This window comes from Cuculus canorus, chromosome 3 (genome assembly GCF_017976375.1).
Source record: "Cuculus canorus isolate bCucCan1 chromosome 3, bCucCan1.pri, whole genome shotgun sequence".
Classification (NCBI taxonomy): Eukaryota; Metazoa; Chordata; class Aves; order Cuculiformes; family Cuculidae; genus Cuculus; species Cuculus canorus.
The window spans coordinates 25,005,694-25,032,918 of record NC_071403.1 but is presented as its reverse complement, the minus strand read 5'-3'; the positions used below and the strand labels follow the sequence as shown (position 1 = coordinate 25,032,918).

Genomic DNA, 27,225 nt, shown 5'->3' with positions numbered 1-27,225 from the left:
TCCTCCACCATGAATTTTTAGTCAGTCGGTGTAAGCTTTTGCTGCATTATAACCTTTATTGAAACCATCCTTTTGAATAGTTATCAAAACTCTCTAATTATGAAAAGTTAAATTTATACCCATACGTTTAGATGAAAGATTGTAGGAAGTGAACATGAATAGTCTGATTACTTCTGAATATCCACACTGCTTAACTGCTAGAAACAAGAAGAGAGCTGTTCTAGACCACTCCATGACCACTGACAGGTACAGATTTGGAAACTGCTTCAAGCTGCACTATATTTCCTCTATCACACAAAAGCAGTTAGATTTTTCATGTAGGAATGACAAAAAAAAAGTAGCGCACGGATGCATATATTCTAAAATCAGAATGGGTTTTAAGAAAGTCTTCATTTTTTAATTGCTACCAGCTTTGAATAGTCGCAATAATGGAACATATAGAAAAGAATTCTCATCTTTCAATAAGATCATCAGGCTGTATGATAAGTATCTTTCTTGACTCCAGCTTAACAGACTGTACCTTTCTATTTGTGAAATACTAAAACCATTATGATAGGCACAAGATATTTTTACTTCAATTCTACCAGTAAAGTGCATGAGGGAATTAATTTTTCAAATCTTTATCGTATTAACTTCTGGATAGTTGTTTTCACAGTACTTTTTAAAATATGACTAACTGAAGTTTAAAATTGAAAGCTAACAGGTACTTTTCATTGCATTACTGTTTCCTCTCTCTATGCTGCCCAGCTAAAGAAAACATGAACAAAGTCCTTCTTACTTATCTTTTATACAAAGAATTTATTGAATATATACTCCATATTCTACACAGAAAGTGATCAGATTAGATAAATAAAAGAGACAATAAATACTGTTTCATTGTTATCTTTTTTCTTTCTACCAAGTTCCGATGAAGTGACAAGAAATACCCTAGGAGATATTTTATCTACTAAAATGCAGAAGTACTTCACAGTCTTCTGTGTTAGTTACAGGTACATACATAAGTTGAAATCTCAAGTAGACCTTATGTTGATTACCTTTTGCATTTCCTGAGACAGGAAATTTTCAGGAAATCATTTGCATCATGGAGCAAAATATTCTACCTCAACTACAGGGAATTCATTTATAATGTGATACACAAAGGAAGTATGAAACCATGAAATTCACACATTTTAAAATACTTTTGAGTCATGTACAGAAATACAAAGTAATGTCTATGTGTGTGATTATCTTTAATTGCTTTCTCACCAGTGTAGTTAAGTTTGCTGGGAATAATAAGAAATATTTCAAATACCAAGAAGGTAATTTCACATTTCTGTGATACTTCAGGGCAGCCCCTGCCTTCTAGAGTTTTTATACCTGAACAGCACAATATATGTTAGAATGCCACAAATACTTCTTTGACTCCATTGTAGTATTCAATTGTAAACCACTCTCCTGCAGGGCTACTTATTTGTGCAGCCATCCCTCAAGCTTCTGTATAAACTGTAAACTTCAGTTTTACTTTGTAGAGTCGTACCTTGGGACTCAGAGATACCTGCAATGTTATGTACTAGTGAACTCATTTAGCAGCCTACTAAGATGTAATTAAAAACAGGCCTAAAACTTCAGGAGTATTGTCTATTTAAAAACATTGCGGTGAGCCTTTTATTTTCAGTCTAATTAAATCCTACACACATTGTAGTAGAAAAGTTAAAATTCACTTTCTAAACTCATACTATTAAAAAAATATTATCACACATTCCATTTAAATCATACTTTTTTGCATGTATTTATTGTTCTTGAAAATATTCATACATAAGCAGCTAGGAGTTCTGTAAACATCATAGGGAATTAAAAACATTGCTTACTTAAAAGCAGCAGAATCCAGCCTGTTATTTTAATACAATGATATAGTACTTTAAAAATAATCACTTCAGTTATATGCACATATATAATATATATAAATAGATATACGCACAAACTTGTTTCTATATATGCATGTAATCAAATGCATCTCTGACACAGCCAGAAGGTATTAAAAGAAATGTATTTTTTAATAATGTTCAATACATAGCAAAGATATACTATTCACTCACAACAAATTCATACCTATACAATATCAAATTCGTATCAGGCTTTTCTGCAGTGCCAATAATCTTGTAGATGTCTTTATTGAACATTACAACTATGAAGTCTTAGAAATACAATCACTTTATAAGTTTATGCAACATTTAACATGCTGGTCAAAAGTAAATATGAAAGAAACAAATGAAATATTGGTACTATCCTAAGCAAGTGGAAAGAAGAGGACCAATACCTGTAAGACATCTTAAGACTGGGAGAGAGATTTTCAGCTCACATTAAGTAGTAAATAATGTCTGTAAATACTTCATTTATTCTTTTTAGGTACACAAGCTTCACGAAAGACTGCCCTAAATCACAGTATATCCTTGTCCGTGTGCCCAGAGATACAATCTCCTACTAGCAACACAGTGCTAAAAACCCTGGGAAACGTTTCCGAGAGAACCCAACAACCATGTGTAAAACATATTAATTCAAACTATGCACAGTGTAAACATTCTATGTTTCATAACTAAAACGAGTTCACTAAAGACACTTCTGCTTGAACACCCCTTGAGAGACAAATTACTGGCACCTCAAAAGGCACTAGACAAAGATAAGGAACATCGGTACAGAAACTACATTCACAATAATCTACAGCTTGCCACTCAAACTGTAACAGCATATGCACATATTCTTTCCCTCAAAAATCAGTCAAGTTTATAGATCTGAGAAACATGCACTACTACACAAGATTTAATATAAAATCTTATTTAGAGAAGATGTATTAAGCTTCAGTTCTGAGAGAGCCCATAGAACTGAAACAATTTACTTGATCACAACTGACAGAAGCAGAAATGAATGTATAGATTTTGTTTTAAAAAGTTCTCTTTCACCACAAAGACTTGCTACTCGTTTTGGAAACCATTTCCCCTCTGCGGATAGTCAGTCAGTAGTATGTGATCAATAACTTCAGGTATTTTTATGCAGAGGCATAGCATGGCACGATCTCTATTAAAACTTCCCACAGTGTTTCTTGCCTAATCTATATAAACGTACTATATCATTATGAGTACTACAACATACTAGAACAAGATGAGTCAAATGCAATTAATCAGTGTAAAAATATTAAAAATAATCATTACAATACGTTTTGCTCAACTAGCCAAGAAATACTAGGGGTGTGAAGCAAAAGTGAAATAGGATCCAGACGTTCCCTAAATGCCATTTGAGATCTGAAACTCAATATTCTTCCCTCTCAATTTTGTTTGCACATTGGAGTCTTTTTTTTTCCTGTAACTGCAAAGCCTGGAGCAATCACCTTCTAAATACATTCATGTTCCCCCTCTCTTACCTTAATAACTGTGCACTCTTAAATCTTATTCCCTTGCATTTGTACAAACCCTCTCCCACAGACCTATCTTCACTCAAATTTTCAAAAACTATCATGACTGCAGCAGCAGTCCACGAGCAAAACTCCATAACAAGAAGCAGCATTAAGATTTGCTCTACGTACAGAAAAAGTACTGGGCAAGCAGGTAGGGTAGTGCTAGTAGGTGCTATTCCATCAGCTCTCCTTATGATTATCAAATTAAATCCTAAATCTGAAATATTTTAATCAGGCTGCATATTTATATTTTAAAATACATCAAGCACAAAAAAATATAGCAAGTGATTAGGGGCAATGAATTTCTAGGCATTTAATTTCCTTTTTTTCTAGAAAACTTTTAAAAATTCTTTTAAAGATCCCACTATGCACCAGCATGTCATGGCCCATTCCACTTCTCCTCAAAGGCTAAATGATACCTTTACAGCAATTACATAAGCCTTTCCAAGTAATGAATATCCATTGCACTGTTACCATAAAGTATGTTTCAAATAAGAATAGATCATCTCAGTTGCACAATACACCACAATAAATTGCAAACGTTTCTATAAAAAGCAACAAAAAGAGTGCCTTTTCTGGTCATGGAGAATAACAAACTGTCACTGGGAGACAGTGGGGAGCTGAAAACTGAGTGCAAGGTTGTCAAGACTAGAAAAGAGCTCAGACAACTACAGGGAGAAAAGACCAGCGGATGACAGAAGTTTAAGCAAGGAGAAAACAAAAAGACTTGTCCTTTCAAAAGGTTTAATTTCAGAAGATTTTTTAATAATATATTTTATTGCGCATATCTACATTTAAAACAAACATATGTGCTCTTTGGGCTGTAAAAGCTTAAATATATAACAAATTATATTAAAAAATGCATAGCAATTTAAGGGACTTACAGCAAAAACATGTAAACCAATTTCCTTGATAAAGGGAATGAGTGGTTAACTTGGAAGTGGTAAAAATCTAGCAAGTGCTTCACGTCTGAGACACTATTTTGTGACTATAGTCACGTCTATATCTCCTTCAGTTTCTCCACCTGAGCATAACAAAATAAGCGTTAGTAAACAGTTATTTTGGAAGCACTTTGGAGTTTACAGAAATGCAGTCGGAAAATGCAAAAAAATTATGAAGAAAGATTAATAATATTCCAATAACTCTAGAGGCACACTTCAACATACCAGGTTATATTTCTGTCATCCAATTTTTTTTTTTTTCTGAGCAACTGAGGTCATTATACAACAACTTCTATCTTTAACAGATGCAGAGAAACAACAAGACAACTGAACAGTAAATAAGTAAAAGGTACACAAACAAACCTTTTTAATACTAGAAAGACTGTAGAAAGTCTTAGTAGAAACTGGTTTATGTTTATTTGGAATGACAAAAGTTTCGGGAAAAAAACATACCATTTTCTTTTTTGGTTTGTTTTCTTTTTTTAACCAAAGTTCTCACATTCACCTTAAAACTTTATAGACATATTACTGTGAGTAACTGAGTGAAGTGTGTAATTTCCATAGGTCCTGCTGAACTAAACAGAATTCTAGTGGTCACAACAGCTCCAGCATATGAACTAAAACACAGGATCAGCACCTTCTATATAAATTTAAAAAACAATTAAAAAAAAGCCACTTTGCCACAAGTTAAACACTCGCTGCAAAAGAACAAAAATTTCTACTACTCCAAAGTCCAGGACTTTTCTATGAAGTTGTATGAAAATGCCAAAAGAAGCGTATCTGAAGAGACACAACCACTTGATCTTTTCAAGCTTCAGTAAGAAAAACAGTTAACAATCATAACACTTGAAAGATGATATTCCTAGGTCTCATTTGCAGCCACACCACAGCCTTAAAAGCAGCATTGGTAAGAAGCTTATCTGGACAGTAACAAGATTTTAATATTGACTCTGTGAACCCTGGAAAAACTAAACAAATTATATGAAAAACAGAAATCCCAGATTTCAATTAAACTAATGGGCAGTTGTTGTCATTGCTACCAAACTAGGTAGCTCCTATATCATAGATGAGAAAGCATTTCCTAAAATTCTATTTATTGTAGGGCTAGTAACATACTACCATTAGAATCTTCTAATATTTTAAAACCCACACTGGATCTGTGTCTGCAGTGACTCAGCAGACAACATAAAGCAATCAAAGTTTTAGCTTATTTTTTGCATGTTTATGGGGTTTTTTCCCCTCTCAAGAAAATCTTTTCTACTCTCAGTTTCAAACAATCTTTTTTTAAAAGTTGAAGTAACACAGAAAAGAATACGTTACTTAGCATCCAGTAAACGGCAAGTGTGCACCACATACCAAACAGAAGAAATGGAAGCAAGCTACAAATATTTCAGGAATTCTTTGGAACTCAATCTTTCAAATACTTTTCTATTTTTTTTTTTTTTAGACAAAATCCAATAGCATTGCATCACGTTTTCAGTGTTTTTTACCACAAGCTAATCACGTATCAAGAACTCCCTGTGTGCAAAGCTTTAAAATAAGTAGATGTAGATTGTTCCACACACTACAGACATGCAACCTGCAAGAAGCTATCAGAATAAAAATTTAGACTACAGCAACACTTCCATTAGAAGCACAACTACAAGAATAAAGGAAGTAAGTATAACTATGCCCACTTTTTATTCTACTTTGGTCATGTAGAGTTATCCCATGCAGATGTTCCAGAAAGTCAGCATGCAAATTATGAAGTTCAAAAAAACCCAATCAAACAAAACTCCAGCATTTTCCCTGAATATTCTTGAGCTATAATATCCAATAAGACAGAAATGTCAATATTCCCATCATCTTTTTACTCTTCAAAATTCAAATTCAGTAGTAGTGCATATACATTCAAGAGATACAATACTTTGAATGGATCTATAATAAAGACATTTAATGACAGATTTTTCAGCTCTCAATGTCTTTCTCAACGTTTAATGCATTAGGAAACAACTGCAGCAATATCTTACATAAGCCACTGTTCTTGTTCTTTTCTGTACTTCTCAGACCACTTCTGAGTAAGCTCTAGGTAAACATTTGGTTTATGTGGTTTATAATCAAGGTAAACCACCTGTTCAGTCCGTTTGGGGACAGCTTTTTCTATCTGAGTTCCCTCATGCCATTCATTAAAAGATGTAATAGAAATAATTTCTGGTCGCACCAAAAGGGCTGCACTGAAGGCAGTCTCATAATACTTCCCATTGACACGATTACGGGTGTTGTGGTTGTTCCACGGTCGGATACTTGTATCAATATACCCTGGCCCCACACTTGGAATAAACATTAAGTTGTTACTATCACAAAAGGCTTTTAAACTTGCCCAGTTATGATGAGAGGAGCCATAGGAGAAGCCATTGGTGGCAAAGTACGTGTACATCCCATCAAAGCCACTTCTGTGAATGTCATGCTTATGTCTTTCTTCTACAAGAAGTGCAATGAATAATGCATCATATGGGGTATTTCGAATAGTCTGGGATCCAGAAACAGTTAATAGATTTGCCCATATTTCAGGAATTGTTACATAAGAATCATAAACATAAAACATGGGAAGAAATCTGCCTGTGCTGGTCTTATGCCTGTAAAAGGCTGGATGGCCTCCATATCTATAAAGCAAACAAACACTGTTAAGACAAAATTTGCCATCTGGAAAATACTGGTTTATAATCTCAGCTGAAGACTTTTGTTAAAATCTAATTTATAAAGACGGTGAACGTGCTTCAAAACATCAATTCATATCAATACTTCATTCTAGTGTTTCTTGAAGTATTAAATAATGAAACTGTAAAGAACCTCTAAATTACTATAAATCAGTAGCTTCGTGTCAAAATGCACTATAGTTATTAGCTTGCTTTGAAGGGCAATTCTCTAATGATTATGAAATAAGACAGTCTAAGTAACTGATAAACAAAACAACTAGTAGCAGTACAGAATTTGTCAAGCTGAATTCAAGTCATTAGAGGTTAACAAAATAAAACTCCAACTGCTAGTTTGTCACTACAAAAATGTATGTTTAATTTATGTATCACGTAGCTAATACTTTAACTGCTTTAATCTGAAGTATCATTGACTTCTGATACTAAGGAATGTTGAAAGCAATTTACATTTGAGTATCTATAAAACTAATGCTTTAATATTTAAAAAAAAAAACAGACTGAGTTTTGTACCACTAACATATGAACAACATTTCTTAATAGTTTTGTTTGGTCTCAGTACACATTTTTATATATTCCTCTAAGCTTTAGATAAAATGCAGAAGTCCTCTAAACCACCACGTAACAAACCCCAGAGGAAACCATTCTGAAAGCACTCACTTGTCAATGATGTATTTGACATTGTGGTACATACTGCGATCATCTCTATCTTTGTAGGGTTCAATATGAAAAGTGATCTGAAAGATGAAAATGTATGAAGAGCAACAGAAATATAAAATACTATTGAATACATAGGCACCATGTATTACATGAAGCAAGCACCAGTCATTAAATACAGCTGTTCATTACAGAGCAAACATTTTCATTAGTCTATTTTGAGAATAATCCAACCCTAATTCAACTCCTGCACTGCAAGATTAGAAGCTTGAGATCAAATTAATTTGGTAATAAGAGTAAATATTTTGGTTTTCCGCATTAAAACGCAACGTTGCTTTTGTTTTTCCTGGGTAGATGCAAGTAGTAAATGTGCTTCAGAAAACTTAAAAAAACAACAGCAGAAACTAAAAACTCAAAATATTATCTATTTGAATGTCAAAAAGCTAAATAAACAATGAAGCATTTTAATATTTAATTTCTAAACAATGTATTAAATTTGCTACAGATCATTCTCCAAGGAGAGTTTTCAATGTCAAAATAGATCTAAAGCTACGGGATATGAAAACTTTAATTTTTTACAGATTTATCAACATTAATAAACTCTTGGAACTAAATCTAATATACTGTACTACTACTGCTCTGAATTTCAATCTTGGAGCTACACATGTGAAGTAATATCAGTGTAAAAATGCCATTGTTTTGAAAGATACAGTTAAATAATAGAATCACAAAATGTCAGGTTTAAATGAGTTTAAATGAGATGTCTATCCCCCTGTCAAGCTGCGCCTTAGAAGTGTCCACTGTAGAGGAATCTCCCACTTCCCTGGGAAGATTATTCCAATATTTAACTGTTCTCATGGTTAAAAATTTTCTTCTGGAATCCAATCGGAATCTTCCCAAGGAAGAAGTTATACCCATTACCCCTTGGAAGAGTATATTACATTGATCAAAGCAACTACTTTTTCAGAAGCAATTTTACAGTAGAATGCATTTAGTAACATCTTCAACAACTCTGCAACAGTCGCAAATTTCCATTCACTCTATTAGGTACAAACTATAGGAAAATACAGTGTCAGACTAAATCACTAGGACTGACAGGACAGGCTGAAGGGCACTATAATTTCAATTTCATTCCCAAACATCAAAACTAGGCAAATCAAAAGTACATATCTTTTAACAGACTTGTATATAGCAGACGATAGAAAATTTATTTTGCATGTTGGTTCTGATCTACTGAAGTTCCTAACACTGAACTGTAATAACTTACTAGTGCAAGGATGTGTAAAACCATTACAGTGTAGGCAGAGTTCCCTGCCAGTATCTAGAATTACTGGAACACAGATATTAAGTGGTCCAAGCAATAGCAGCAGTTCATTCATATTCCAGTCAATACCATACTATTATATGCATTTTCCCTGGTAACTTATTTCATTTAGCCTTGGCTCCTTTAAGACACCTGAATGTTAACAAGTTCTTTCAGGTGAAAGCAATCTCCATTAGATGACCTGAAAATTTTGGGGAATGATAATATTTTTTTTCCTTCTTTTTAATAACTTATTACTGTATATGTGCAACTTCAAATGCAATTCACACAGCACTTTTAACAGTTTCAAAATTATTTCTGTATCTGATTTAACCTTCCTACTTTCCTCCTGCTTGTCAAAGAATCTACAGTTGTTGCTAGTAACAGAAAATTTCTCCAAGAATTTGTAACCTGCAGGACCAGCTAGAACCAGAGCAGATGAACTGACTGTATTTTAAGCCCTAGTATGGACAACACCCTCCAGAGATGAAACATATACAGCTACTTAAGATAATCTAAAACATCAATTTATTGTTCAGCAAGACTGAAAAGGGAATGCATGTTCTCTTTATCCCAAGGGAAAATAAAAGCTTTAGTCTAAAAATAAACACAATCAAATGACAAGTTTAGATTCTACCGATCAATTCACATAATCTTTAATTGATTTGATATTTTAGCTAGTTCAGCAAGCTACTGTATTAACCTTTCTATCCTGTCATGTTCTGGAGTAACCTAAAGTCAGAGTAGCACCTCTCTGACCTTACTGTCCAATGCAAGTGTTCCTGATACTTTCTGGAACAGATAGTCAAACTAGAACTTATAAATCCCTCTTTATTCCTCTTAGATGCTTGCTCCTGATCTTTGTAATCAGGCACCTGCAAGGTACATGCTAGCGCAAAAAATGACATTAGTCTTATCTTCTTTCTCCAAGTTCCTTAGTTTATAGATCATTGTATTCCATAATATTTTGAAATAAGTAATACTTCCCTCAACTCCCAAGATTCATATGGAAACAACATATTGTCTAAAAATGTACACCATGCCTTAGTTTCTATAAGCTTTCAAACCAACTCAAAACAGAAAAAAAGGTAAAATATGATACTTATTCTAGTTATAAGGCCATATTGCTTAGGTCTTGCCAAAATTCAGAGTAATTCAAAGGGCACTTACACCTGCTTCTATAACCCAAAAGAAGTACAGTGTAATAGGAGACAGAAACAGAAGCCACCACTACCTGACGAGCCTTCCTGCTCCATACCATGAGTCAAAATGTAGTAAGCCCTTACTAAAGTTTACTTTCCTAAGTACTCCTACTTTATACATCTTAAAAACATTTTACCTTTAGATTATATTTGTGTGCATAATCCAGAATAACAGGCACCAAATCATCAGTTGGTTCTCCATTTTCATCAGCCATACCTGGTGGGTACCATGAAAGTGCTATTACACCTGAAAATACAAAACTTAAGTTTTTAATAATGTTAACAAATCACATGCATGTTATAACATGGCCATATTCATTGTTTGATGTGTAATCTACATTATATAAATGAGACTTTCAAATTACTTTAGTCAATTAGGAAATCTCAGTATTCTCAGAGTAGATTTTAACTTCCCCTTGTTTAAAAGGCAACAGAACAAACAGTGCCAAGATCACCTGTCAAGGGAACAGACCTGTGCTCAGTGTCCAAGCCCGAAACTTGGAGCCATCTCCTCCCACTCTTCCACACAGAATCCTAATCTCCCGGTTGTACTGATAGGAGAAGAATGCTTCCAACCAAGGCACTGTAGCTATGCCACAGCACAGCCAGAGAATATCAAAACACGTGGGGTTAGAGAACACTCCAGAGATGAGGGCTATTTATGAGATGAAAGAGATTCTTATTTTATGAAACTTACTTGCCACCATATTTCTGCGTTGTGCCTCTGGATCTACTAAAAACCAGCAGTGACTCTAATCCCACAAGTCTCCTTTTTGCTAAATGCTGTAGTCCACGTTTCCAACTATGTGATATAATTTTTTAATTAACTACCTAAAAAAATGCCTGAGTAACTCCCAGTAATTTACAGATGTTACTATTCTCAAAAAAGGTGGCAACAAATACAATGCCCCTGACAGTCTCCAAGAAAGCAAAAAAAACACATATCTCTTCAGAAAACTCTCCCTGATTAAAAAAAATGTTGCCAAATAAGTTAGAACTTTGACATGTACAGCTGGATATAATGTTAGAAAGATAGTAAGACACAAAAATATACATTAAATGCTGATAGAGGAATATTTTCATAATAATGCTGTTTGAAGTGTGGAAGAAGTCACAACATAATTCTTGTAATTAGGTAAAGATTTAAACACACATACCAGGTCACTGAGGTAGGGAAGTACATACTCTAAATTCCATCTACTTTACTAACATTATAACATATCTGACTAACAAACAAGCCCAAAATTAGAACAAAGAAAGCATAAATTAGAGTGAATATACTATCACTTTCTAAGATGACAACCAGAACTTTGAGATCACTACACGCAGTAGTTCAACTACTCTCAGTATATTCTCTCAACGTTTTATCAAAAAGAGAATCGCAAATAATAGACTATGACAAGAGATAATCTTTTTGAGCACAAGAAAGATGCAGTATTTTACTGCCATTTATCATCCCGTCTTTTATTTCACACAGTAGAAACGGACAAAATTCAAGTGAGCAAAATGTAAAGGGCAAATGCAATAGAAGCAACAAACTCAGGTTACACCCAAGGTGATCTGACCACAACATCTGTCAAGACCCTCTTCTATATCGTTAGGGAACAGGGAAATGTTGAGAAGACAAAATTTTTCATTTGGGAACCTAAATTCACGTTAGTATTGGTCTTTCCCTAAGAAAGATTGCTTAATATTTCCTGTAGTAAAAAATATTTATGTACCACTTCAAGAGTCTAAAAAATGGACAGACTCAATGACAAAAACAGTAGTATGAGCATGTTTAAATCAGAGTACAGTCATTCAAGACAAATGAAGAAATACAAACTGGACTACCACAGAAAACAGTCTGGTGCAAATAAAGAAAAAAAAATCAAGTAATCTGAGGAACAAAACTAATAAATAAGGAAAGAATTGTAAAAAAAAAAAAAGAACATATGGAAGCATGAGACTCTTGCTGCTCCAATCTCTTACATGACTTTAATCATTACACAATACTGGCTGAAAAAACCCAAACCATTTATGCTCCTTCTACAAGATCCTTGATAAAGCCCAAAAAAAGGCTAGAAGAAAAACTGTTATTTGACAGAATGTAAAATGAAGTCATGGATTAGATATTGGCTAAGAGAAAAAAACTGTAAATAGTCAACCTCACAGCACACATACAATGAACTCAGCATAATTCTTATAAAAAAAAGATGCAATATTTGAAGTAATGACATGAGGAAAAAAAGTTGATTATTTATGTTGGTCAAATCTAGACAGAAGAGAACAAGTTCAAGTGTCCTTAAATCCTTAAGTCAGAATAACAACAGGAAAAAGAAAATAACTTTTGACAAACATCAGTAATACGTTACAAAGAATACATCCCACAAAGCACGAACTACTCATTCACACTGCTGAGTTTTAATTGGAAAAATTAACTTAAGCTACTAAACCAACTTGTTTTACAAATAATTTTTCCTGGTGTTTGGCGCCTTTTTCACCAGCAGTTCAGGCTATCAGACATTTGTATTAAGAGGAGGAGAAACATCACAGATTCTTCTAAAGCTACAAGTGATCTCTCTGCTTTCATCACACTATCATGCATTTTTTTGCTTTAGGCAAGACTAAAAAAGTGCTTTCTGGCAATACCTGAGATCTCTCTGCAACAGTTTCCCCACCATTGCTGGTGTTCCTGTTATAGGAATTACCATACTACTGAAAAAGGTGAGAAATTTCCTATATTTGTATTAACCATTGTACAAAATCCAGGTTAGGTTAAAAAACCACGAGAAAAGAAGAACCAAGAAGAAAACATCATACAAGTACCTTAACAATTAGGTGAAAGAAAGTGATTCAAATCAAGGTGATTAGCGCTCTGAATAAAGCTATAAGCTCTGGCCATGTTGCTGCAACTACATTTACAGAAGCTGTTCAGAGTTTAATGTTAGCCTATACGACTGCTTATTTTAGAGATAATGAACATAAAAAGGATCATAAAGAACAACAACAAATAATAACAGGACAAATATATTGAATATTCTTATGTATATAGTTCATCTTACTTAGAGAAAGGGAAAAACAATTAGTATTGTAAAAAAAAAGTAAATACACTTTTGGACAAAGAAATAAACTATAATTGGCTACACTGAAACTATTGTACCTGTGGAAGGTTACGTTATACATTTCCATAGCTAATGAGAACACCTATAAACACACTGCATAAAATATAATTGTATAAAAGCTATAATCCTCTATACTTTTTGACATGTGAATGAATGCATAATTGTTATTACTGACAAAGAATTTTTACAAAAATAGTTCCTATTTGAACACATCCCTCCATAACCATGTAAGCATGATTTACTGAAACTTGTTTTTAAACCTGAAGTTTTCATCTCCAAAAATAAAATACAGAGACAATATATTCTAGCAATGGTTTCTGTATTTTCTACATGTTACTAGTCCTTAATAGTAAGTCATGAAACACGTGCACCTACAGGATTACAAATATAGTTAGTTGCTCTGCTGTTACACCCATCAGACACAGCTTTGAAGATGTAGGTTTTGGTTCGGGACATAACTCAGAAATACAAGGACATTTAGTGGTTTCAGACATTTCCAGGATAACACAGAAAAATGGAAGAATGGGTCAGTTGTGTTCACTCACGTATTTAAGGCTGGATAAATTAACAATATGATGAAATGTTAACATTCATTACCAGTTGAAGCTGAACGCATTTGTTTCATGTGGGCTTCTATGACAGAAGGGTCTTTGGAACTGTATGATCCGAGTTCAGGATAAAAGTTGGACCCAATGTCATCAGGAGGATTATGCCTTCCCTTTGGATAATTGTTTGCAATTTTGGGATCCCAATGTGGCAACAATGGATGGTTCCAGTGAACATATTTACCATCAAACTGTGGATTCCCAAACCAGCTATAGTAGAATATATGAAAGTTGTAATTAGGAGAAGACAGCTCTTCTTCCAGCTTGTTTACAGAAGGCATAGATGCTTTCATAGTATTGACTGCGACACCATGCAAGTTACTGACACGCGTTACAGTATCTCCTTGAACCCTATTTAGTGAGTTCTGTTTATTGTCTAAGAGCACTGCCCGTTGTTGAAGCTCAGGCAACAAACCAAGTCCAAATGGATCCCCAAAGCCAGCTCTGTCAGGTCTTAGAGTCTTCAAAGCCATCATTATGGAGCAAATAAACAAAATAAACAGCAACAAAATGATGCATGTTCTTCTGCGAAATCTTGCCATGATGTCATAGTTCAGAGTCCAAACAGAAGGATTTTGGCTGCAGCTGATCAAAAGACAAATATTTTAAAGTCAGATTTCTTATTACCTAATTCAACAGTATGAAATGCTTCATAAAGTTTCTACATAAAAGAAATAATATGGAGACAAATGTGATGTTTACACTGATGCATAACCAACAGCCTTTGTAGGGGCAAGGAACAAAACCCACTCCTGCATTTGAGAATGTGAGTCAAATTCTGAGGTTCTACCACCAAAGTCTCACATATTTTATAAAACACGGTACTTTAGGAACTTCATGGTTTTCCTAACCCAAGTTAATCCCCTGAAATGGAAATTCTGGTCAAATTATTTCAGAACTACCATGTTTTGAGAAGTATTATAGAAATAGCACAGAAAACAGAAGGAAAAAAAATCAGAAGCCATGAAAGTAGAGTAACGTAGCAGAAGAAGAGTGAAGGACAAAATGGGATATGACAGAAGTACAGATTACATTCAGAATACAGGTTTCCTTTTACAAACTTAATTACTGGCTTCAGACCAACCACGTCAGGCTTAGTTGACCAATACATTGACTAAATATTTTGGCAAATAAAACTTGAAAAAACAATGCTTTACAACTTTAAAGGCCTAAAAATATTAATTTCTTTTCTGAATTACGTAAATAAAAACCAGCATAGTATTAAAAATGTACCTCAACCAGAAAATCTGTAAATCAGCTGCTGGCAGCCTGTTAGTACAATGTCACAGCTGTGCAACACTTCACGTAGAATTCCAGGATTCAGTTCAAAACAACACTAACAGTACACAGCAAGCTCTAAGCCTTGAAAGTAGAAGGAAGAAAATCAGGAGTGCCTGATGAGTTTATTTATAACTTTAATTCCTTTTCAACGTTAAACACAAGAGTGCCAGAGAAAAGGATTAACGAAATTTAGGTTACCACATAATTATGTGGAACAAGATCAAGCATAAAACTGACAACACTAAACTGGAAACTCTTAGAATAAATTTCTGATTCAGCAGTCATTAGAGATTGCATAGCTGTGATCTTGTACGTCTGTCACTGACCTCCGAATTTTAGAATCTTACTTTAATTTACTGAGATACACACAGATCATTTTAAAATACTTATAAAGTATCTCGCCCTAGTTTCCTACTAATTTTCTTTACTACTGTTAAAGTCCATTAACATATAGCTCGGTTGTCACAATACTCAATTTTTTACCACTGTTTAGATAAATAATTTTAGAATGTGCTTCTTAACGATACAGACTGATTTGGATTAGCACTATGATACTTCAAAAAATGGAAGTTCTGCTTCCATTTCAAACCTTAATTGATTCATCCCGCTGTCTAGTAGCCTCTGTGATTCATTTGGTTTTCACAGTAAGGTCACCCATATATTTCAACAGCAAAAACCTGTTAACATCTCAAAAACAAACAACGAAAAAAAGCTATGAACTTTTACCTTGTCAGAGAGCTGATTCAGCTGAATGAGTATCATAGCATCAATGCCAACAAAATAGCACAGATGGGGGAAGGAAAGAAAACAAAAATGACGCTGCTTATCTTACCCAACTGGATTGTGAAACTATACCTTTAGCTACTATCAGGGAAAAGGATTTTATGCCATAGGTGCTTATACTACTTCATTTAAAACTTTTCATTAACAGATTTCATATCACTTGACATCAAATTACAAGGTTCCTTTTCTACAGCTCACAATCCATCTCAAGGTGTTAGATTTTTGTCAAACAGATTATCTGTAGTCCAGAGCATTTTAAACTTTAAATCCATTCAAATTACTTTTACTATTTTTCCTGACCCTTTCAGTCTTCTTTCTTGTCAATAACCCACCCTTCCCTCGGACTTTAACTCAAATTTTGGATTAAAAAACTTTAGTTTTCTAAAGAGTCAGGGTGGTGGTTTTTTTCCTAAAGGAAACAATATTACTCACCTGGCTAATGTATTAATATACACAGTTTAATTTAACACAGATACTATTGATCTTCATAAAGCAACATACTGAACTGTCAACGATAAATTATTTCTGCAGCTATTATTTTCTCATCTCCCCTGTAAAAAAGAATTAATGACTAATGACTATTCATAAGGTCTTTCACATGAATTTCCTATTCCATATCAAAGAGGCTGTTTCTTTTTATTCTTTGCTTGACATATCTGCTACTAAATTCCTCCTCTATTGCTTCAAGATGCCACTGTCATAAAACTCTTGTTCTGAAGTGTCAGGAATTGACCTTAGTGCTCCACGTTCTTATTTCAGTAAGTATTTTTTTCAATAGAATGTTAAAAGTACACTAGAAAACAAGCAGCATATTTATTAATATTTGACTAGCATCAGGACAGGCCCTGGTTCGCCACAATATATTATGAACCTTTAGTAAGCTTATAAGAGGCTCAGTGTCAAATTGCAAAATTTCTAGAACAAGTTAGCCATGCCTCTGGTAAAGGCTTCTTTGGGGGAGATACCAGTCTCAATGATGCCGTAATTCAGCACTGGCATAGACATCAATACTGTAAAAGCTGCACTGAAGAGCTACAGGTTGGCCATGATTGCATTACGTCATTTAATCTTGTTCAGAGCTACTCTTTAGAGACACTGACAGGTAAATTACACTCATCAATGGTAGTGCCACAGGAGAATGGTAATGTCGGGGAAACAGACAGTAAACATGCCATGGGAAACAGCTACTTGAAGTTATATCTACCCTTAAAACAAGAAAAATCTTAGAATACATTTCAGATTCAACAGTCATTAGAGATAGCATAGCTGCGATTTTGTATTTCTGTCAAGGACATCAGAATTTTAGAATGTGACTTCAGTTTACTGAGTTACACAGGTCATTCCCACACACTTATGAAGCTCTACCACCTCTCTCCTTTCCGAGATTAAAGGAATACATTTGAATATGGTGACTTTGAACATGCATCCCGGAAACAGAATTGCCTTTTTTAAAAAAATAAAAAAAATTTGCTCCTTTTCAAAAAAAATCTGCTTTCTATCAATTCAGTTCACAGCTAATACATGCAACCTGAGTACAGAACTATCATAATCCCTAAATCTAGTTCCCGAGTGGTAAAAATTAGCTCAGAGATCATTATTGTGCAATCAAAATGATTTTCCCAACTCTATGCAATACATCACATGTTTTTAAATAAATTTATATTTTAAAAAAATAAATTCATCACCCAGTCACTCTGTAGTGGAAAGTTCTTTCGCAAATTTTGCAATGAAAGGTGTCGAAAGAAGTCAGGATCTTCAGCTTAACTCCATCAGCATACTCTTCACTACCACACATGCTTTTACAAATCATTTTCACCTGAAGGTCTAGATCAAAACCACAGAAGCCACAGTTTTTTACCTGTAGTCTGTAAGCTACTATATATAATTAAAACCACAAAATAAATGTAAGTATATTTATCCCTCTATGGCTATCTCTGTTCCAAATTTATTTGTTTGCTATATAGAATAAATAGCATGAAACTCACACTATAACAAAATCTCTACTTGTTCTTCCTAAACCAGCTCATACTTCCATAAAAAAACCCCAAAGTACTTTCTTAACTGTTCCTCAGACTTAATAACAAGCCTGTCTTAAGGATAATCTCTTCCATTCAAGCTCATACTTGACAGCGATGGTCTAGCTCACTGCTGCTGTTTATACCCTTAAGTTATCCTGCAGGCAAACCTTCTGTTTGTCCTTTCCACTATATGAAGAAAAAAAAACCATACTGATGGACAAATGACAACAGAGCTTTTTCCCCTCCCATTGTACCTCCCCAAATAGGGATGTTTATTTAGTCAGAGAACAAAAAATAGGGCTCTAATTATTCTAGATAATTTTGGTCATATGATAAATCAAGTTTCAATACTCCACACCCTATGGTTTGTTTTTTTCTAGTTTTACTAACTCCAAAAGAGAAATACGCAATACAAAGTATGCTCAGATAAAACAGATGTATCTATTTTAATAAGAGCCAGCAAGTACTGTATTTTATTTGTTCTGATGCTCCTTAAACACAAATAGAAGAGAGCTCTGAAAATCGGACTTTCTTGATACAAGCGTAAGGTCATCCAAAACTCACAGAGGCTGGTAGCTCATGGCTGATATCAAAGCTTCTCAGCTAAGTTTTCTAACCTAAGCTTCTCCTAACACTTCCCAGCTAGAAGAATCTGAAAACTTTGAAGTCACAGATCAGCTCTACACAGAGCTGAAACTTGTAGGCCCTTCATTCTGGGGCTACAATGCAGATGTGCACCTAGAAATATCACTTAAGTCATCAAGTGATTGAGCAGGTGGCATTTAGTAAACTTCCCCAAGGGCTAATACCAGTCTGTTCAAACCACCACATTTACATAGCACTTTCTGGTCTGGGAAACACAAATAAAAAAAACAACTAAGCCGGACCACATCTTACTTGTGAGAGCTTTGGGAGTTTCTACTATGAGAAAAACTGGTAAATTTCTCAGAAACTGTCTGTATAGGAAAAGCCTTTTTCTGAAGACATTTTCATAAAACCCTTGAAAATCATTAAAGATGGAAGATATTACACATGGCATGCACATTTTATAGTTGTGTTTATGTACTAAAGATATATATATTTAGGCACTTATAATAGCATAAGGTTTCTTTCTGGTCTACCCAATTTAGAAAGAGATTTGAAATGTGACAGTTCTAACACGGATAACTGTATCATTCACAAAACAAGCAATATGATTTTTTTTTCTTTTTTTACCAGATTTGACTTTAAGAGAGGCATGTTTTAAATGTGATAATGCCTCTAGCATTAAACTATGTTTAATACATAAGAGCATTCGATTTCAAGATGCCAGCGTTCCCTTGCTTTGGGAGGAAACTGAAACACACACCTAACTCGGAGCTGCTGCAGACCATGAGAAGAAAGCCAGCTTCCTCATCGGGAGCCGCCTGCAAAACAGCCTCCCAGGACAGGCCACGGCACGGGCAGCTACAGAGCGAGGCTGTTGGACGAAGAGTTCAGAGTGAGAAAGAGGAGAGAAACCGACTCGGTGAGGTCGCTCCCCTTCCCCGAGCCACCCACTGGATTACCAGAATCTACGCGTTTCTCTCACGCTGAAGAGCCAAGCCCCTTGCCAAGGGCTGAGCAGCCTGATCTAGGGGGATGTCCCTGCCCATGGCAGGGGTTGGAATTGGGTGACCTTTAAGGTCCTTTCCAATCCAAACCATTCTATGATTCTACGATCTGCCGCGGGCGAGGGCACAGCCCAAAGAGTGAACCTGGTCCTTCCAACAATGCCTGCAGGCGCCTTTTCCTCCCCTCCTCTTCTCTCCCCTCTTCCCTCACTTTCCCTCATCTCTCCCTTTATCTCCTCTTCTCTCCTCTCCCCTCACCTTCCCTCATCTCTCCCTTCATCTCTCCCTTTATCTCCTCCCCGTACCTCCCCTCATCTCTTCTCCTCTCCCAGCCCCGCGGAGCCCCAGGGCTGCGCGGCGCCGCCCGCCCCCTCTCCTCACTGCATTCCCCCCGCACCGGGGGCGCGCGCGGCGCCGCCAACCCGGGAGCCCCTGGGGCCGCCGCTACTCACCTCGCGGAGGAGGGAGGAGAGGCGCTGCCCGAGGGCGCCCGGCTCGCAGCGGGGCCGGCCGCGCGCGCACGGTCCCGGCGGGGCTCGGGTCAGGGGCGCATGCGCGGGGCGGGGCGCGCGCGCGGGTGCTGCCGGGGCGGGGCGGGGCGGGTACCGGGGATGCGGAGGGGGATGCGGGAGGGATGCGGCTTTGAGGGGATGCTGAGGCCTCGCCTCAGCGCTCGTTCCCGCAGCTCGGCAGCCTGCTGGGTGTTCGCCGAGTCTCTGCCGATACGAGATGTGCGATATTTCAAAGTGGAATACTTCGATTTAAGCTAAAATACAGTTTCGTCTAAGCAGTGGTGCTTTTTGAAAATTAGGCAGAATGTCCCTCTGAGAGCATGTTTTCTTTCTCTGGTAGCATGTTTTCCTTAAAAAGGTGTTTTTCAGACACTGTCCTTTCTTTGAAAATGATAGCGTATTGTGTGCAGAACAATTTGTCCTAAATAGCTGTCTGTTGTGTAATCCCCACTATTTGGGATCCTTACTAATCTGAAAGCCAAGGTCAAGCAGAGAGCTGGAGCCAGCTCCAAATTAGCAAGAGTTTTGACTATTGCAAAGTTTCACAACATTAAAATTAAACCTCGGAAAGTAATAGAATATGCATAAGATTTCTGGGAAAGTGTATACATATGCATGACAGTGGGAAAGATACTCTGTAACAGACTTTGTCATCTTGCACATGATTGATGGAGACCATTCCCACATGTTGCCCAGGCCTGATAAGGGATGTTTGCTTTCTAAAACTCCAAAATGAGTTGTAGACTTCTATTTGCTGACATTTTCGGTATCACTGCCTTCTTCCCTCGGTGAGGAACAGGGAGAAGAGTGTTGTGTTAGACCTCCTTGGGCTTTGAAATAGCCCTTTTTTGACTCAAAAGGCCTAAAAATTCTTAAGTTCTTTAAAGTTATTTGCTGGGGAAGAATTTGCCCAGTGGTAAATGGCTGGATAAAGCCCGTGGGGTAAATCTGTGGAGGGTGCACCTCACTGCTCTGGGTGGGTATTTGCGCTCTGTTTTGGAGTGAGGCTTTCGAAGTGGCGATGCACTGGGAAAGTCCAGGCGTTGGAGTGATTGCTTGTCTTTATACTGATGCTATGAAAAGCAAGACTCAATTCTGAACGCCAATTTGATTAATAAGCGAGGTATTCTTTAACATGACACTGGGCACGCAGGGGATCGCTCCACCTAATGTATGTGCAATGTCCAGTACCATTCGCAAAGGCTCTACACAGTCAAAGCATACATATCCATTATTTTTTCCTAGAACAGGGGTATTTATTATAATCAGTTCCTGGAATTGACTTACATAAGTTTCCTCCTCTTGGCCCACGTGCTCTGCCCTCTGGGGTCTTCTTCAGGGATCTCTGGATGGAGGCCATAGATCTTCCTCACAGCTGAATTTCTCAACTCTCCTTCTTGCGCGTGCACTCAGACTGCTTGGGCACCTCGTCAAGGTTGCATCTGAACCTAGCTGCTTCTTCTTCCGCTTATCATTGCACTAGTCCTTGTTATCTGGCTTAATTAGATATGGTCACATTCTTTCCCATTCTTTCTAATTGCAGCCTTGTTAAAATTCCTTATGTAAGTGCAAGTATCCAGGTGTGGGCCAGCTAAAAGTTATTATTCAACTTAATCCTATATTTTAGTTCTAAAATCACAAAACCAATACGTAATATTCAAATATATAATAGATTAGTAACTTATAACAAAGTGTTTCTTCCTTCAATACCATGTCAGGCATATGGGAATAAGTCAGGAAAAAATATGTGGGTAGAAGTGTGGTAAATACTTCTGCTCTACAGTCATTTTGTAATTACAATAATGTAATTCGTAATTGCAGTGATGTAAAAATAGTTTCACTGACATTTCAAATGCTAATGTTTCATGTATGCCTTACTCTTTTTTTTTTTTCAAAATAGTGCAAATGGGCTCTAAATAAGTGCCATAATGCGATTAGTAACAAAATCAATAGAAAAAAAAATATATATACTCATTTTCTACTCTAACATCAGGAGTCTGTCAAGCAGGACATTTGATGATGAGCACTTCAGACTGACTCATGCAAACTATTGTGCTAGGTAAACAGTGTGATTATCCCATAGAATGAAGATGCTTCTTCCCTTTGCAGTATGAAAAGTGACGATAATGAGTTGGATACCTGGAGTGCAGTTTGCCTGATTTTTTTTTTTTTTTTTTAAGAATCTTTCTAACCTGTGAGAGAAACTTTACAAACAGTGACCAGAATTGTGGTTTCGTTGCAATCAATAGCACTACTCTCATTGATTTCACCAGAGGTGGTATTTCACCTCTTATGTGGATGAAAAGACTTGGAATGCCTGCCTCATACTGTAGATATAAACAAGATAAACAAATTCAATAGCTGCTATGGTTCTCCTTCAGTTCTGAGAAAACTGAGAGGCGGAATTGTTGCATGATATTTTCTTTATGCTGTCTGAATGGTCTGATGGGAAATAGATTTGCGATAATGCTTATTTAAAATGTTATTTATTAGATCTATCTGAATAATTTCATTAATAGGGAATATGTTGTAAGTGATTCAGGAATGTCATGCTTTAAAGATAAATGAGTTGGCATATGAATAGATTGAAAATTTAAAAAATTGATATCCAGAACCTTTCTTTACAGTCTTACAATTTTTTTCTTTACTGTATTTTCTTTCTTTTGTTATCTTCTTTCTTGCTTTTCCCTTCCCCTCCCCCCTTTCTTCTTTCCTTTTCACTTTCAAAGGAAAAGATAGTGTAAGGGTGCTTTTCACTTCTGTTTTATGGAGGACATTGCTTTAATTTTCACTTTACCATGTGGAAGGAATCCTACTGGAAAACACTTTGTTTAAAGATATGATAAGCAAAAAGCATAAGAATGGAAAAAGTAAATCTGAAGCTTTATTTGGTCATGTTCCATTAAGACTGTTTGTTTACAGGATAAAGAATTACTAGTCTTAGGGAATAAATAGGAAAAAATAATCAGAGAAAAACAAACCCTAAAATTTATTGTTCTAATATAGTTCTATTATGCCAGAACATTGTTTTCTGAACAGACTGAATCTACTGGCTAAGATTAAAAGAAAAACAAACAAAAAAAACAACCAAGCAAGAGAGACTCAAAACTTTTATATCACAAAATTTCCTCCAGGCCTTTCTTCATAGCAAGAATTAAATAATCATATTCAGTGTAGGTTTAGGGGGGAACAAGGGAGGTTATGATTATTGTGGTAATATTGTTGGTTAACTTTCTTTTTTAATGTCTTGTGCTATCTTTCTTTTTCCTTCTTGGTCTTACACTTGCTTATTTTTCTGTGTTAGATCAAGGTATACCTTTCCCTAGCTTGCCTTCAGTGTATATTTTTATCTTCCCTACACCTTCCACAGTTTTCCTGTGCATTATATCCTATTTCTCACTTGTTCTTTATTTATGGATATAAAGCTGTAATAGACTGTTCTGGTTTCACAAAAAACCACAGAAGATGGAATGGCCTTTGCTTGTAGTCTTTCTTACTAAGTTTTAAGACTTTTCCCAGAAAGCTACAGGCCCTTAAATGTCACTCTTTCTAGTAATCTTGTTAAAAGAAAAGTTACATAGTATCTTAGAAGGTGAAGGGAATCAATTATGTCTCTCTGCCTTTAAAGAAAACAGTACAGAAAGAATTCAGGTATGTTTTCAAGATCTTCCCTGAAGTACTTATCAATCTACAGATATATTTGACTTGGAGCCTCATCTCCTTCAGAAATTAGAACCCTCATTGTGCTGCTTCTCCAATTAAATGAACTGCAATGAGACAATGATGTTTTCATCTGCTGGCAGGAAATGAAATTCAGCTAGGTACAATTACGCATTGTTTTTTAGGTTATTTCTTTTATTATTATTATTATTCTCATTATTATTATTTTCAGCAATTGCAGGAGAAGAAATAGGAAGATGAATGTTCAGATGACAGGGTGATATATGCTTTAAAAATATCTGAATTGAGTGATATTAGCAAGGGAGAATTTAAAAAAAAAAAGACACTTAACTGAGGAGAACCATTATACATTCTGAGGGCCTGAAAGGGTCAAAAGCAGAATGATGAAGCCAGAAACCTTGAGAGCAGTGTTCTGTGGGGCCTGAAAGGGTCGATAACAGAAAACTGTGCTGAGATTAAAAGCCGCTCCTCCTGAAAGGGAGGATGCGGACACAGAGGTTCTTGGCAGTATAATGTGTTTCTCCCCATTCCAGGGCCCAAGCTAAATGTATACACTCCAGGAACACCTGCAGACTTAGTTAAGGATGTTATGTGAACTCTGGCTTAACCTGTGGACACTCCTTAAAAACATATCCAATTGGATTAAGAGTGTTTCAATACCATTTAAGCATCCTTATTTGGGTTTGTATTAATAGAGGAAATGAATAGAGGGAATGGATAGTATTTCATCACAATTCCAATCAGGCATTTCAGTGGCTAATCGTGTATTAATACATACAACCTTTCAGAAGAAATAGGTACCTTTCTTATTGACATACAAGAAAATGCACATGTAAAATGCAAATGCACATAAACAGATTTCCCTTATAGTGCCTTCAAAAAGGCTGTAGCCTTGCAGCATTAAGAGATCCTGTTTCAGAGTGTCCATTAGGCTGCTGTCTTTTGAGAAACTTGGTGATTTTGTTTTGTGGTAAGGGTAGATCTGCAGGATAAAGAAAATTCTTCTAGTCTCATAAGGGAACTAGCGAAGACCAAGACTGCAGAGTTAAAGAAACTACCACCAGTGCTCAAAATGGGAAGTTCAAAGGGTGCTTCATTACTGTTTATACTTTTGAATATTATCGTTAGTAGTATGTAATTTTTCTTTTTTTCTTTTTTGGTGGAACATCAGTGATGAAGATGTATGAGTATCAAATGATATGCTGTATTTGCAATTCCAACTTTTTTCTATCTTTTACTTTAAGAATAAATGAAACAGTAATAAATTTCATATTGAGACATGTAGCTTATACAACAGCTACTACACTTTCATTTTGGCCACTAGATACATGATTAATCCGTAGGTGAATGAATAGCAACAAATGCACAACTGGATTTTATATTTTTTTTTTTTAAGGATTGTGGTTGGCATAATTTTTTGTCTAATTCAAGATAAAACAACAATTTTAAATTTGTAGTGATATATTAAGCATAAATATTGACTCAAAGTAAGTCAAAGGTATGTGATTTCTTAAACCACCAGAAAGTATTGCATGGCCTGATAACAATAGGCTATTTTGTGATGATAAAAGACTATAAAGAAATGTATATTCAGTCTAAAGCAATGGGAGAAATATGTGAAATTTGACTACACAATGAAAACTTCCAATAGTGGCAGCACTGCAAAACACAGATTTTCTCAAAGAAAAGAAGAAAGATGTATTTGTTTTAAAAATACTCCTACCTTCCACTCCAGTTAGTTTGAGCTCATAAAGTAGAATTGGAAGTGTTTTGCCATTTTATTACGGTGTTGTTCTGTAAAATGGCATTGTTTCCATCTGTATATCTGTGTGGATGTAATTGAGATACATGAATTATTAGCTGCATTATTACTGACATATAATCCATATTGTTCTTAGCTATTATCTATACAAATTGCACCTAAGGAGCTATTCTACCTGCAAAAGAAACTTTGCCTGTATTGGGGATCCTGTTTTGGAATGTGTTTACTCCAAAATTTTGGAGTAGAAAAGCAAGATCGTGCAAACCAGAATACATTAAGATGGTGCATCAGTTTACAAAAGTGTCTTTGTACTGTATAGCCAAGCATTAGTGCCTGGAAGGTCTCGAAGCGAGTGCAGTAATTTCCATAATTATGCAGTTAAAACTGAAGGCATCTGATTAATTTGAAGATCTTATTGTCTTATATGATGAGAGACGGAAGAACTCCATGCAGTTAGTTTTGTGCTCAAGACTGTAGGCAAACTTGGCAGCTGAATTATCACAAAGAGAAAAGGAAACCTCACTGAGTTAGCAAATGATCAACCACTGCTGGTTTCATTATTAAAATCACTAACAATTTTTGACGTTACATTATTGACAGAGCATGATTCTCCATTGGTCAGTCCCTCTATAATAATAACAATAATTTATTTCCTGTAGCATCTAATTGGGTAAAAGTGCACCACAAAATAGATGAAAAGTGATACTGCCTATCCTGAGGGCCTCGAAACTTCTCAAGCGTGATTCAACGTGGTGTTAGAAGTGAGAGGTAGGCATTAACGGCTTTATCCTGTCTCACTGTCATTTTAATATTGGCATTACCAAAAATGGAATGAACCACAAGTTTTAGCTGTCTAGCTTCTTGTAGGGTCTGCAAAATAACTTGGTCTCGACATGGACCTTAATGGCACTGCAGATCAACACAGGAGAAAGCACATAGAATGTTGAAAAGTATAGATAATATCGTGGATGAATGTGCAAGCCAGTAGCAAAATGTCAAATGGGAGCATTGATTTTATCCAATTCTTTTGTTCTACTAAAACAAATGCAATAGTCAGGTATATAGTTATTTCTGGTTTACTCTCAGGGAGCAGTATTCTCAAGAAGTGACATGCCAGTTGATGGTCACTTGGAAATATTTAGATGGCTTGCTTTTTCTAGGAATGGCGTCCTTCTTTGGGGAAGCAAACCTTTCTCTAGTATCTGTAGTGAATCATCCAGACTGTTCACTTTCTGCCCCATTCTTAAAAATGTGAGCCAGAAGTTAATAAAAATACAGTTCACAGCATAGATGATGTCTTGAAAATGATTTTATAGTTACTGATTTTCCATAGTAAAGATAGTTAGCCCTGGCTAATGATACAGGATTATGCTGAAGGCAATGTAGAAGTTGATTGCAGCTCTGATGCAGGGCTGAGTTCCTTGCAGTAAATTGCTGAGGACAAAAGAAGCACATTTTGGGGAATAAATGTATAGCCTGATTAAAAACAATTCAGTACATATAATAACTTTTGCAATTTTCATACAAATAAGTAAAAGATCATGAAAAATTATGCTTTCTGTTTTGCCAAAGTAGAAACTGTTTTAAAAAGCATTTTATCCACTGGAGTCAACAGAGAGTCAAGTGTGCTATGAAGAGTTAACACAACTATAAAAGTGTTCGAATAA

The 27,225-nt window shown here is 35.8% G+C and overlaps 1 protein-coding gene across 4 annotated transcripts; it reads right to left on the bottom strand.

The window, feature by feature from the left end:
• Positions 1 to 886: 886 nt before the first annotated feature.
• MANEA (mannosidase endo-alpha) lies at positions 887 to 20,167 on the bottom strand. Of its 4 annotated transcripts, XM_054062454.1 has the most exons (6): positions 20,056 to 20,078; positions 19,360 to 19,470; positions 13,922 to 14,514; positions 10,358 to 10,467; positions 7,719 to 7,795; positions 888 to 7,010 (listed from the first exon to the last, which is right to left on the bottom strand). In XM_054062454.1, the coding sequence occupies exons 3-6, from the start codon at positions 14,469 to 14,471 to the stop codon at positions 6,374 to 6,376; spliced, it is 1,374 nt and encodes a 457-aa protein (XP_053918429.1). In that variant the 5' UTR covers positions 14,472 to 14,514; positions 19,360 to 19,470; positions 20,056 to 20,078; the 3' UTR covers positions 888 to 6,373. The 4 variants fall into 4 exon arrangements, with proteins under 4 accessions (XP_053918430.1, XP_053918431.1, XP_053918428.1 ...); XM_054062455.1 differs by lacking the exon at positions 19,360 to 19,470 and having other exon boundaries at positions 887 to 7,010; positions 20,056 to 20,167; XM_054062456.1 differs by lacking the exons at positions 19,360 to 19,470; positions 20,056 to 20,078 and adding an exon at positions 15,937 to 17,420 and having other exon boundaries at positions 887 to 7,010.
• Between the last annotated feature and the right edge of the window lie 7,058 nt (positions 20,168 to 27,225).

Excerpts from the sequence above, each read along its gene's own strand:
- MANEA (XM_054062453.1), bottom strand. Across the intron at positions 10,468-13,921 it reads AATGCGTTCAGCTTCAACTG|GTGTAATAGCACTTTCATGG; the intron begins GTAATGAATGTT and ends TTGTATTTTCAG. Across the intron at positions 7,796-10,357 it reads CACACAAATATAATCTAAAG|ATCACTTTTCATATTGAACC; the intron begins GTAAAATGTTTT and ends TTCATCTTTCAG.